The sequence below is a fragment of the Xyrauchen texanus genome, chromosome 31 (assembly GCF_025860055.1).
Source record: "Xyrauchen texanus isolate HMW12.3.18 chromosome 31, RBS_HiC_50CHRs, whole genome shotgun sequence".
Lineage (NCBI taxonomy): Eukaryota > Metazoa > Chordata > Actinopteri > Cypriniformes > Catostomidae > Xyrauchen > Xyrauchen texanus.
The window spans coordinates 646997-659214 of NC_068306.1; the positions used below are offsets into that span (position 1 = coordinate 646997).

Sequence of the window (12218 nt, forward strand, 5' to 3'; positions counted from 1 at the left end):
CCTCTTCTACAACTTGCATTAGCTTTGTCAGCTGTTCGGTGACTTTGACAAGTTCCCCAGACATATGATTAAGTGACTTGCGAATTTCTTCCATATCACTTTCCATTTTCTCAGTTTTCTTAGGCGGTGCCATTTCCACAATCTCCAAAACTTTTTTGAATTTCTTAAAATTTAGCAAGACTAACCGTTGTAAACTCTTAAGTTTGCAGAGTTCTCACAGAGTGCGACCATCTTGGAACGTGACGATTCACAAGCTTAAGAGCATAGTTTAAACACTGACCCTTAACCCTTACTTGGTTTAATATTTTTAAACCATGATTTTAACTATACATAAGTAATATTTACATTATATTTGACAGTTTAGGCACATATCCATATTACCAACAGCGCTCTCAGAGCACACACAAATAAAGAACACACACAGAAGCTGCCTTTCAGTCAGTCAAAAAACACGTGGGCACCAAAATAAAAATCTTTTATACTAAAGATCTTTAAAGGTGCACTCAGCGATTCCTGAGAAAAACTGTTGATATTCGAACTCAACTGCCAAAACAAACACACCCCTCCCTTCAGTGCTCCTCTGGAAGCTCAAATAGAGACTGAAACTTACGTTCTACATAACCTCTCCATTTGTGTTTAATATTCTGACATGACCGTTGATTCTCATGAAAATGACAATAGAGAATAAAAAAAAACCATACCCGAAGGAATAAAATCATCATCATCTTCGTCACCCTGTTGTTCCTCTGCTGTGGTTTCATCATCATCATGATCATCATCATCTTCATCACTCTGTTGTTGTTCTTCTGCTGTGTTTTCTTCTTTTATCTCCACCTCCTTCACTTCAATCTTCAATGGTGTCTGCAGCATCTGCTGTTCATCATCACCTTCATCACTCTGTTGTTCCTCTGCTGTGTTTTCTTCTTTTATCTCCTGCTTCACTTCAATCTTCACTGGTGTCTGCAGCATCTGCTGTTCTCCAGCATGAATCACATCCACCTGCTCTCTCATGATGAACATCTGAACACAAAAACATCATCATTATAATGGACTGACATTCATCAAACTCTAAAACATTATTATATGATTATACACAAGAACAGCCCGCGACCCTGTACACAGGATAAGCGGTTGACAATGGATGGATGGATGGATGGACACAAGAACAGATCTGTTAAACATATTAACTTCTTCTGAGATGGTATAAATATAATGTGTGTTTATGTAAATATGTGTGTGTATATATATATATATATATATATATTAGTACCGATATATCGGTATCGCCGAATACGTTTACCGATATGCGCAGATATTAAACTATTTTCAGAACATATAATGCCGAAAACAATGCTTTAGAATTGGTGTCTTAATGTAGTTTGTACAACAGAGCTGAGCTGATGGTGGCTCTGCAGACGGTGCGGAGTCAAGCGGTGCCGTTTTGGTAAGTTGCTAACTAGTTCATGAAATACATACTGGAAAGTTCATAAACATTGACCCCATCATTTCATATAACGTTAACCCTGTCCCTGACAACCATGTCACTCATGTTTATCACATCTGTTTGCTGTTAGCCAGCGATAGTTTGTCAGTAATGTAGCAGATTGAAAGGTAGTGAATTGTGTCTGTTGAGTGTTGATTTAATGCTATGTTGTCACCTACAGCCGTGGCCAAAATTATTGGCAGTGACATAAAAGTTTTCTGCTTCAGTGGTTGTGGTGTTGATTTACATTGTATCTAGATTATTGTGCAGAGTGATCAGATGCATTGTAAATAATTGCAAAAAGTTTCATTGGACAAAAAATTAACTTCACGAAAAAAAAAAAACAATTTCACTGTTTTTTGGCCCTGGCACAAAACGACCAGCTAACATCATTTCACTAATCATAGCAGCAGCACCTGGAAAAGTGTGAACGAGTACTAGTCATGATCCGTGCGTTTTCCAGCATGATGGAGCACCATGTCACAAGGCAAGAGTGATAATGTTGTACGGAGAGCATTAAATTGAAATTTTGGATCTGTGGCCAGGCAAATCCCTGGATCTTAATCCCATAGAGAACCTGTGGTCAATCCTCAAAAGGCGAGTGGACAAGCAGAAGCCCACAAACTGTGATCAAATCCGAGCACTAATAAGGCAAGAATGGATCACCATCAGTCAGGATTTGGCCCAGAAGCTGATATCCAGCATGCCAGAGTGAACTGCAAAGGTCATGACAAACAAAGGTCAACATTTGTTCGACTCTTTGCATATATTGAATGTTTTTGCCAATAAAAGCCTTTAAAACTTATGAAATGCTTATTATTGTTTTCCAGTATACCATAGAAACATGGGAAAAAATTATCTACAAATACTGAAGCAGCAAACTTTGCAAAACACAAAATTTATGTCAATGAAAAAACTTTTGGCCATGGCTGTAGTTGGTGAGACGCAATGCAGGTCCATCTTTTACTCTCCGTGATAAGCTTATAGCTAACTAGTGTAAAAATGCAGGCAAAGTAATAAAAATAGATAGATTTGACCCTTGAAGGTATCTGCGTTGTTCTGTCTCTTCTGAGCGCTGAAGTAAAGCAATTATTGTTAATAATTTGCACTTTACAAATTCATCCCGATATTAATTTTATCTGACTCCAATTTTAAGTTGACCTCTAATTTAGATTAAGGCTCTAATTACTTTCTGATCATTCTTTTATTTTAATCTTTTATGTTATTGATTACTCTGAATCCTCTTCTATTCATTTACCTTTTGATCAGTTTCTAATGAGATTCAAACTGATAGTCTTTAAGTGGCTTCCTCCTACATTAAAGCTTCAGTTGTGATATAAATGATTCTTAAAATGAGATTCTCCTGCTCGGTTCCTCCAGAGCAGTTTCTACTATTTTAAAGACCCAGTATTGATATAAATTATTTCAGAGGAATACAGAATAAATTAATACGTAACAATTTATTTTCCAGGTAGGATTTAAAACATAAGTTACAGAAACAAGTCAAAGAACCTGGTGGTTGAGAAAACTACATGTAATTGCAAAGCTTGGGAAATCTGAATGCAGATTCCTATTATTAAATTTACTTTTGTAGCTTTCTTACAAGTACACTGTCGATATTGTGACCTGACAAAGATTCAAGTAAAAGACACGTAGTGCATCTAAATTAGTCATCTTCAGCTGGAATGGGTGTAGCCGAACCTTTTTCACCCGAGATATGAAGAAAAGAGGCTTACTCACAGATAGTGATCAAGTTAGCCATGAATAGCAAAACTATTTCAACACAATAACATTAGCTATCAGGTTAGCAGAGGCCTACAGCTGTGCACTGGGTGTACACCGTTGTTACAACACAAAACTCTTCATTTGAACTCTCGGTAGCAGATAAATCCACAAATAATCAAGCATACTTACAGGTTGTGATCCTGAAGCATCAGATTGCCCCAATAAAGTGGGAATTGCACCTTCTTTCAGGGGTAACTGACTTAAAACCCAGCATTGGTTTTGGTTGTACTGCTGAGGAATAGTGCTAAATAATTTATAATAAATTAAATACATTTTAAGCACTGATTCTTACATTGGTCTGCCTTTGCAGAAGAAATGGCTGGATTATAAACAGCCCGTTTCTTGTAGTTCTTGAGCAGTGTTGTCTGTAGGAGAGAATAACTCCCTTTTGTAACTTTACTGACCTTTTACATGCACAAAGAGCAATATTACACACTAAAGGAAAGATAAACGCCCCAAAACATAATACAGCCTCTTAAAATAATGTTCAAATGTTAGACACAATTTTACAGGTATGAATCTTTAACACAAGTATGTTTAAATGACAGTTTCGGGTTATTGTTACAGTGAGATTGCTCCTCACTGTTAGGAAAGAATGATGCTGTTATTAAAACACATTAAAGAGCAAAAACATCTGACATTTCCAGCGGACTTTATTTAATAATAGGATCAAACGGGCAGATTAAATTCATATCAAAATGAAAATGTATATCTGCCAACACGAGAATCTTAATTTAAAGTGCTTGAGTTTAGCCACAGACAGACAGAAAGTGTAAATAATCTACTGGTTCTCAACTGTTTTGTTGTTTTTCTCACCGTAACAAAACAAACTACATCAGACGATAATGAGCTTCTTTTAAAGTCATTAAAACACCAAAGAGATAAAAACAACATGCACAGAAAAATCTATATCTGTCAATGTAAAACACACAAAGTACCGATTTTAGCGCTCAAACGGTGTTGTGGATCTCAGGTCTTCTTCTTCTTCTTGTGTTTTCTGCAACTTCTGGTAAATTTCCGCCTCCTGCTGGACTGGAGTGTTGATGCGTCGAAATAGCTGAAAAGCGACTGAGAAAGGAGTTGAACATCCCGAAGGAAACTAACTCTTAAAGGGGCAGGACTAACATTTCCAATACCTTTATTTTTACAGCAAAATAGACTTATAGCAGTTATTTAAAAATAAAACAAAGATGATGATTCTACAAGTTATTCAATATACAATTTTATCCCCCTTTCTCCCCAATTTGACATGTCCAATTCCCAATGGTCTTTTATTCCTCATAGTGGCACAATTACACGCCTCAATCCGGGTGATGAACCTCAGTTGCCTCCACTTCTGAGACAATCAGCCACCGGCGCCGGAACCAGTTTTGAAGTGGGAAGGCCACAAACTGAGCTGATTGTGATGTCATCACAACAACATTCCACAGTCAATATGTCCAATTTATAATATAGAACTGGATTACTGATGACATCATAACAGTGAAACCACTGTGCTGCCATATTGCTACATCCAAACATTGATTTAATAGGAAATCACCTCGTTTTAGTGAGTAAACTTTTCTCATTTAATCACTGATTTTATATCTGCATGCACATCCCTTCAACTCAAACGTCCTACATGTTAAATTATTTAAAGTCGTGAATCTTTCCTGTTTCTTGAAAGCCTGAACGACCCTAAAAAAATCTAGTTCTAGCAAACAAGATGCAAACTTGCCACAAATCTTCCACTCATTATTCCCACATGCAAATGAGCTTGTGATACGCTGCAAATGTTTGCAGCTCTTCACCGGTAGTGGTGAACCTGCAGCTCACCTTTGGCAGCAATGGACAATTTGACACATGATTGCTAAAATGCTCATTTGCATGTGAAAATGATCATTGGTTTTAAAAGATGCATTTTTAAAGTTCACACTGTACAAGACAAACACTGTGTAATTATTGCTAGTAATTTGCCTGTTTCAGTCATCTTTTCTTTCTTTTTTGTGCTGTCTCACAGAAAAAGATTAATGTAATTTGAATTTCTTTTCATCATTGATGTAATTTATATAGTAGGAAAGTATCTGATCCATTACTCACAGTAGATAAAGCACAATATAAGAATGTGAACCACCAATAAAAAACAACAAGAACAACAAGAAGAAGATCTGAAAGTTTGAGTGCTCAGTTCGGTATGTGGCTCAACTTGTTTAACTTAATTTGTGATATTTGTATTTATTTTGATGTATATTTTCTCTGCATGTTGTTTTTATCTCTTTGTTATTTTAATGACTGTAAAAGAAGCTCATTATCATCTGATGTAGTTTGTTTTGTTACTGGTCTTATGCAAGAGTCATAATGTCTCAGCTTCGTAAGTGTCATAAGTGTTTTGTTGTTGGCTGTAAAAGTGAACATAAGAGTCTTCATGCACTCCCGGCATCAGAGCCACTGAAGATGCGGTGGACAAGATGGGCTGGTAATCTGGCATACCGGGCATTTTCCCGGTGGGCCAACGCACTTTGGGGCCGATCAGGGGTAGACTGGCCATCGGGCAGAATGGGCTGCGATAAGCTAAAATGAGCCACCGCGTTATACAGAACGGACCACAAAACGGCGCCGTGATATGCAGAAAAGGACAGCGAACACTCCCCCGCTCAACATTTGGGCCAATTGCCATGTAAAATCTCGGGCCAATTTCTCTTTCCAGTCCAGCCCTGCCTGCACTCCGGTATTCACGCTGTCAGTCATATAGGTTCTGATTTGTTGTTTCTGTAGTAACCGAAGCATGAGCTGTAAAAGGGTGCGGGGAGCAGCAGCTCATTTGCATTTAAAGAGACACACACGGAATCCACGTGTTTTTGATTCCACCCAAAAAGATGCATTTATAACATGGTATAATAAATTATCCGTGGGGTATTTTGAGCTGAAACCTCAAAGACACATTCTGGAAACACCTGAGACTTATGACTTATTAAATCTTGTAAAAAGGGGCATAATAGGTCTCCTTTAAGTTAAAATTTGTGAGGTTAAATTTTAGGAGAATTTATATAGTTCCCCTTTATTTATTTTACATTGACTACTTCACTCGACCAACTTCACAATAATCACTTTCATATTTTATAGATTTTAATTTTAGTTAAGTGTTTGTTCATTTATACTCTGATACTCACGTGATCCTGAAGAAGATTCTGCGTCACAAAGAAATTAATAGATTTTAAAACTGTTAGTACACTCTTAAAACGAAGAATATAAATGCACCAAAGTGAGGATGAGCATGACCCTGGCAGAGTCTCAAGATGCAGCCATACAAACAGCTCCTCCCAGACTGACAACTGGGAGGAAGTTGACCCCAGCTGATGCTGTAAAGCAAGCACAATCCGCACTCAGACATGGAGACATATTAGGACAGGTGCAACAAGGAAGAAGTGGGTTTGGACTAGGGACAAGTCGACCTGCATGGCACAAGGCAACACCTGCAGAGAGGAGAAAGATTGTAGTTGCAGAGGTCCGGCACCAACAGGAAGCAGAGAGATGCGCAAAGGCAGTGTCACAAGCCAAGCAGGGTCAGTGGACTAACTGGGAAAACCTGGAGCACCATAAGCTCACTTGGAAAGATCTGTGGGAGATGGAAGGAAGCCAAATCAGCCTCATCATCAGGGCCACCTACGATGTTCTTCCGACACCCAAGAATCTTAACCAGTGGTTTGGAGATGATCCAGCATGCCCTCTCTGCCAAACCCCAGCAACTCTCAGGCACATCCTCACTGGCTGCAAAATCAGTCTGTCCCAAGGCCGTTATACCTGGAGGCATAACCAAGTCCTACGCCAACTGGCATTCATTATGGAAGGAAGGCGATCTTCCATTAATGCCCTCCCTCACCCAACATCTGGACACACATCCACTATCCCCTTTGTGAGAGCAGGGCAGGGAACTTTCACTTGGTCAAGGGCATGCCTGAGGTTTCGTCTCTAGACTGCTCTAGAGGGAAATCCCTTTCAGGAAACCCCCAAATGGCAGGAGGGTTGAAGCCTCCCACTCCCCCACGTCATCCTGATGTGGAGTTGATGAAGCCTCCCCTGCAAAAACATCACACATTTCACATCTGGCTGCTTTCTTGCAGAACCCATCCGCACATATTCCCTTTAACACATTTTCAAACTCTAGCCAATTAGTTCCCAGAATTAGGAGATGGGTGAGGCGCACCCCTGCAGACGGGAAGAAGGCTTCGGCAGCGGGATTCCAAGCCTCCATGGTACTGGGATGGGCTGTGGGGAGAGAGCAGAGTGAAAGGAGAGGGAGAAGAGATTGGGGAAAACACAGGGGGAGGGGAGAGAAAGTAAGAGGGCTTGTCCACCCTGTGGTACACCATCAGTTGGACAGCTTCCCCCAGCAATGCCGGGTGGTGGCACTGGACCCAATCTGCCATTCCTTTCTGTAGCTGATGTATCAGCTGCACCAGCACCACTCGGTGAACAACTCCCTCGACGTTGTGGTCCTCCACCAGCACCCCTTCCAGCAGGCATCTCGGCACCATTGGGTGATGGCAAACGGGCGGCCGGTCCCCTCTAACTTCATTGTGCGGAAGAGCTAATGGAATTGCTCTGGACTGCAACCAACCCATTGCAGGATGGTCTTCTTCAGGTCATTGTAAACCAGGAGACGATCCACCGGCAGGTGTTGAGCTGCAAGTTGGGCTTTAACGAACAAAAAGGGAATGAGCCTAGCCACCCACTGTGCATGCGGCCAACCCCAGATCACGGCGCCATGCCCGAAGTGGTCCAGGAAGGCTTCTGGATCATCTTCCGGCCCCATCTTCATGAGTGTGGGCAGGGGCATGGGGTCTGCTGTGTAGCAGGGGTGTGTAGACTTTTTATAACTATGTACATGCTAGTGGTTGACCTATATATCACAGAGACTGTTACATTTTCCCGTTTGGCCGATTTGTTTCTTGAGAGTGCCGAGAATCGCCTGCTTGCATGTGAAGCGACTGAGGTATGTAAAGCGACTGAGACATAAAACGACCAGTCACGGTTCATTTTGTTGTTACGTGTCATCATGTTACAACAAAAATAGACACAGTCTCATTTAAATGGTCTGCATGTCAGAGCCGCAACAGACGTGTTTTAGCTCATAATGTTAAAGTGCTCATTTCATTCTCGCTTTCTCCTCAACAGCTCAACTTGTAACTTTTAATTGTATTGTCTAATGATAAAAAGGCAAATATCAATAAAACTAATACCATATACCGTCTGCAAATATCTCTTTTTAACAGATGTAATACACAAACCTTACAAAACTTGAGCAGATCCAGTTTCATGGCGAACGCTCATAAATCTTCCTCTGAAGCACATATTCTATCAGCCTCTCCTCAACAGTTCCCTGTAACTTTTAAGTTTCTTTTCTAATGATAAATATATATATATATATATATATATTAGGGCTGTCGATTTAACGCGTTAATTCAGTGCGATTCATTTGACTAAAAATTAATGCGATAAAAAATTAACGCAATTAATCGCAATGCCCGCACTGATATGGAAGATTCCTGAGAAATGCTTGTAGTTCCACCTGTTTACTCCAGAGGGCAGTAAGTGAAACTTCAGCTGTGTGGCAGTTTATACAGTGAAGAAAAACACCCTTGAGCAGCAGAACAACACAAACATGCGTTACGTTCATGTGTTCAAAACACTTGATGGAGCGCAAATCCGAACTAAGAGATCTCAAGATGTTTTCTAAGTATTAAACTATATTTAACTTGACACAGTGACCTAAAAATTTTATGTTTATGATGCAACACCCAAGACGCTACACAAGCATGACTGACACAGGTATAAATTGACGGTCCTTAAACAAGCCCTCATAATAAATCTTCAACTGATTGACAAATTCTCTTGTGAAATGGATTGCTGTGAACTGTATGCCAATGATTGACTTATGATCAATAATTTGTTTTCATGAAATCTGACTATGTGATATACTTTTGACAGTGTGAGCACTAAAGCACTACTTAAAAATATATTTTGTTGCATTATACAGGAAAATCTGAAGTGACCAGTCTTTTATTGCCATTGACATTTCCTAAATGTTCCTATAATTTGGAATCTTTATCTAATAAAGCAGCACACACTCAGACATCATTGGGAAACAAAAAAGTTTCAAATAAAGTTTAAAAGAATAGTTCACCCCAAAATGAAATGATCATAATTTACCCTAATCTTGTGCCAAACCTGCACGAGATTATCTCTTCTGTTGGTGGAGAATTTTATTCAGACAAATAATCGAGTTATTTGCCATTTATCTAAATTATAACGGTTGTCAAACACAACTGATTCCATTATAAATTTCCTGACATAGTAATGTAGAAATAGGACCGTTTCATTTAATTCCTAGCTCACACATACTGTTTCCCTTACAGATGATGGTAATGTACACAACACTTTAACCCAAGCAGTGTACATTAATCATACCAAATTCGCTACATATATTAGTGTGAGAATCTGGGCCCTTTAACTGATTACTGTTTATTTGTGCAGTGGAGAGTGCTGACGTTCATATGCATCGATGAAACCGTTTTCATTAGTGTTGACCCAGATCACAAATCAATGCTGTTGTTTGCTATGGAGATGAAAGGTCATGGGAAGTCCTAAAGAGACTCATCCGGGGCAACTAACCACACATGCGCAACCTGCCGACGACATATTGTCAACACAGCACTGCTAACCTAAACAGTTAGCGAACTTTCATTAAAACCCCTAAATACGCTACAGCTGTCACCTCCTCCTCTATATCGGTGCATTAGTTTTAATTATGATAATTTATTAGCCAAAATATTTGGAAATATGTGAATGAGGAAAAAAGTTTCAGTAACAACACACATACGCAATGTACTGATCATGCAATTTTGTTATTATTGAAACACACCATTTTTCAAATTTTTATATTTTTTTAATTATATCATAAAATGATGACAATATCATTTTATAAGGTTAGAATACCCAAAATTTGGGAAATCAAATATTGCCCCTTAATGAAAAAGTTGATTTCTGGCAACTCAGGAATTGAGAAAAGTGACTTGGTCTTGGAAAATATCTCTTAAGCGAATGGTCGTACAGATGTAGGTACATTTGCACCAGCTTGCTAATAACTCTGCACATCAACATGTTCATGTCGACTGATTTTGACTCACTGAACAACATAAAAGGTTGTTCCTAAAGTTCAACCCAGTGAGCCGTTACAAACCATCGTAACGAACACAAAAACACCTTTTTGGCCAGATTTTGTTCTAAATTATGTCCCACCCGTTCATTATTTCATTTCGAAGAAGTATATCGAGGGCTTTAGGGTGGAATTCCCTTCCCATTTTCAGAAATGAATTTCAGGCCCTGAGTGGTAAGGTTTCTCTCCAGTATGATTTCTCTCGTGTGTTTTCAGGTTTGCTGACTGAGTGAAACTCTTTTCACAGTGTGAGCACTTGTATGGTTTCTCTCCAGTATGAATTCTCTCGTGTGTTTTCAGGTGTTCTGACTGAGTGAAGCTCTTTTCACAGTGTGAGCACTTGTAAGGTTTCTCTCCAGTATGAATTCTCTTGTGTGTTTTCAGGGTTTCTGACTGAGTGAAACTCTTTTCACAGTGTGAGCACTTGTATGGTTTCTCTCTAGTATGAATTCTTTGGTGCAGTTTCAAGTTGTCAGCTGTAATAAAGAACTTCCCACATTCAAAGCACATATGAGCCGCCATGCTGGTATGTATTTTCTGGTGCTCTTTAAAATAGAACGGGCATTTAAAACTCTTTCCACAAAATGAACACTTGTGAGGCTTCTCATTTTTGTGAGTTTTCAGATGTTGTTTTAGGTACTGTGTCAGAGCGAATGTTTTACCACACTGATCACATTCAAATGGCTTTTCTCCAGAGTGACAAAAGAGATGATTCCTGAGATTGGTTGCATATGCAAAACTTTTCCCACACTGATGGCAGGTGTAAGGTTTCTCTCCAGTATGAATAGTCATGTGTTTATTAAGATAGCTTTTACATGTGAAACATGTTCCACACTGAGAGCAGGTGAAAGATTTCTTGGCTGATCTTCGAGGATTTTTAGGTGAGAAATTGTCTTCTGTCTTTGAGCCATTTAAAGAATTTTTTCCAGTTATGAAACCATGTTGTTGTTCCTCCTCCACTTCCTTCAGCTCTTCACATTCTTCTCTCAATTCCATCAGCTCTACAATAAACACAATTAGTTTTAATTAGTTAAATGTTTTACACCTTTAATTGCAGAACGCAACAAATGTCCAGTATACATTTGTGATTTTTGTTTGGTTTACTCATACAGGGTTCCTTCAGGTTTTCTAAAGATAAAGACTTTTTTTTTTAAACCAACTATAGAATATTTTGGATATAATTGAAGGGAACACAATATGCAAATATTTTCTCCAAATGTAAATGGCTAGGGAGCAAAAGAACGGTCAAAATTAGAGATGCACCGATCGACCGGCCAGGGACCGGAATTAGCCGATTTTCCACATGCTCGGCCCGGACCGGTGACCGGCTGGTCAGATTCACGTCTTTCCGATTCCAAGCCAGTCAATAACGGCAATAACGTCACAGCCGCAAGTAAACATGTCATTGGCGTGGAAGATAGGGGTGGAGGGAAAAATCGATTCTTAGATGCATCACGATTCTGAATCGATTCACAAACGTCAAGCATCGATTTTATGAATGTTTCTTGCTAACGTAATGTTGATGGAACGCAAAAGACCCACCTCGTAAGTGTGCAACTACAGCGCCCGGACAGTCTTTTGGCATGCACTTAACACGAGACACAGATGGCTCAGCAGGAAATTCGACCGGCACCCTCGGGATTAAAAGCAAGTGTATGGAAGCACTTTGGACTTTATGAAGACGAAGGGAAACGTGAGTTAGATAAGAGACACATTGTACGCAAGTTGTGTCAAACTAAAATAAAATATTTTGGA

General features: G+C 39.4%; 1 protein-coding gene across 5 annotated transcripts in view; it reads right to left on the reverse strand.

Moving 5' to 3' along the window:
- LOC127624992 (zinc finger protein 501-like) overlaps nt 1–12218 on the reverse strand; it is a 231025-nt gene that overhangs the window by 184954 nt on the left and 33853 nt on the right. The window contains exons 1-2 of one of the 5 annotated variants that reach the window (XM_052100000.1): nt 4207–4259; nt 702–1020 (exon numbers count right to left, since the gene is read on the reverse strand). The exons of 2 other annotated variants lie outside the window; for them this stretch is intronic. In XM_052100000.1, the coding sequence (XP_051955960.1) occupies nt 702–1020 (319 nt within the window). In that variant the 5' untranslated portion in view covers nt 4207–4259. Of the gene's footprint in view, nt 1–701; nt 1021–4206; nt 4260–12218 lie in introns of those variants that run through there. 2 more of the 5 variants (XM_052100007.1, XM_052100001.1) reach the window with 2 other exon arrangements.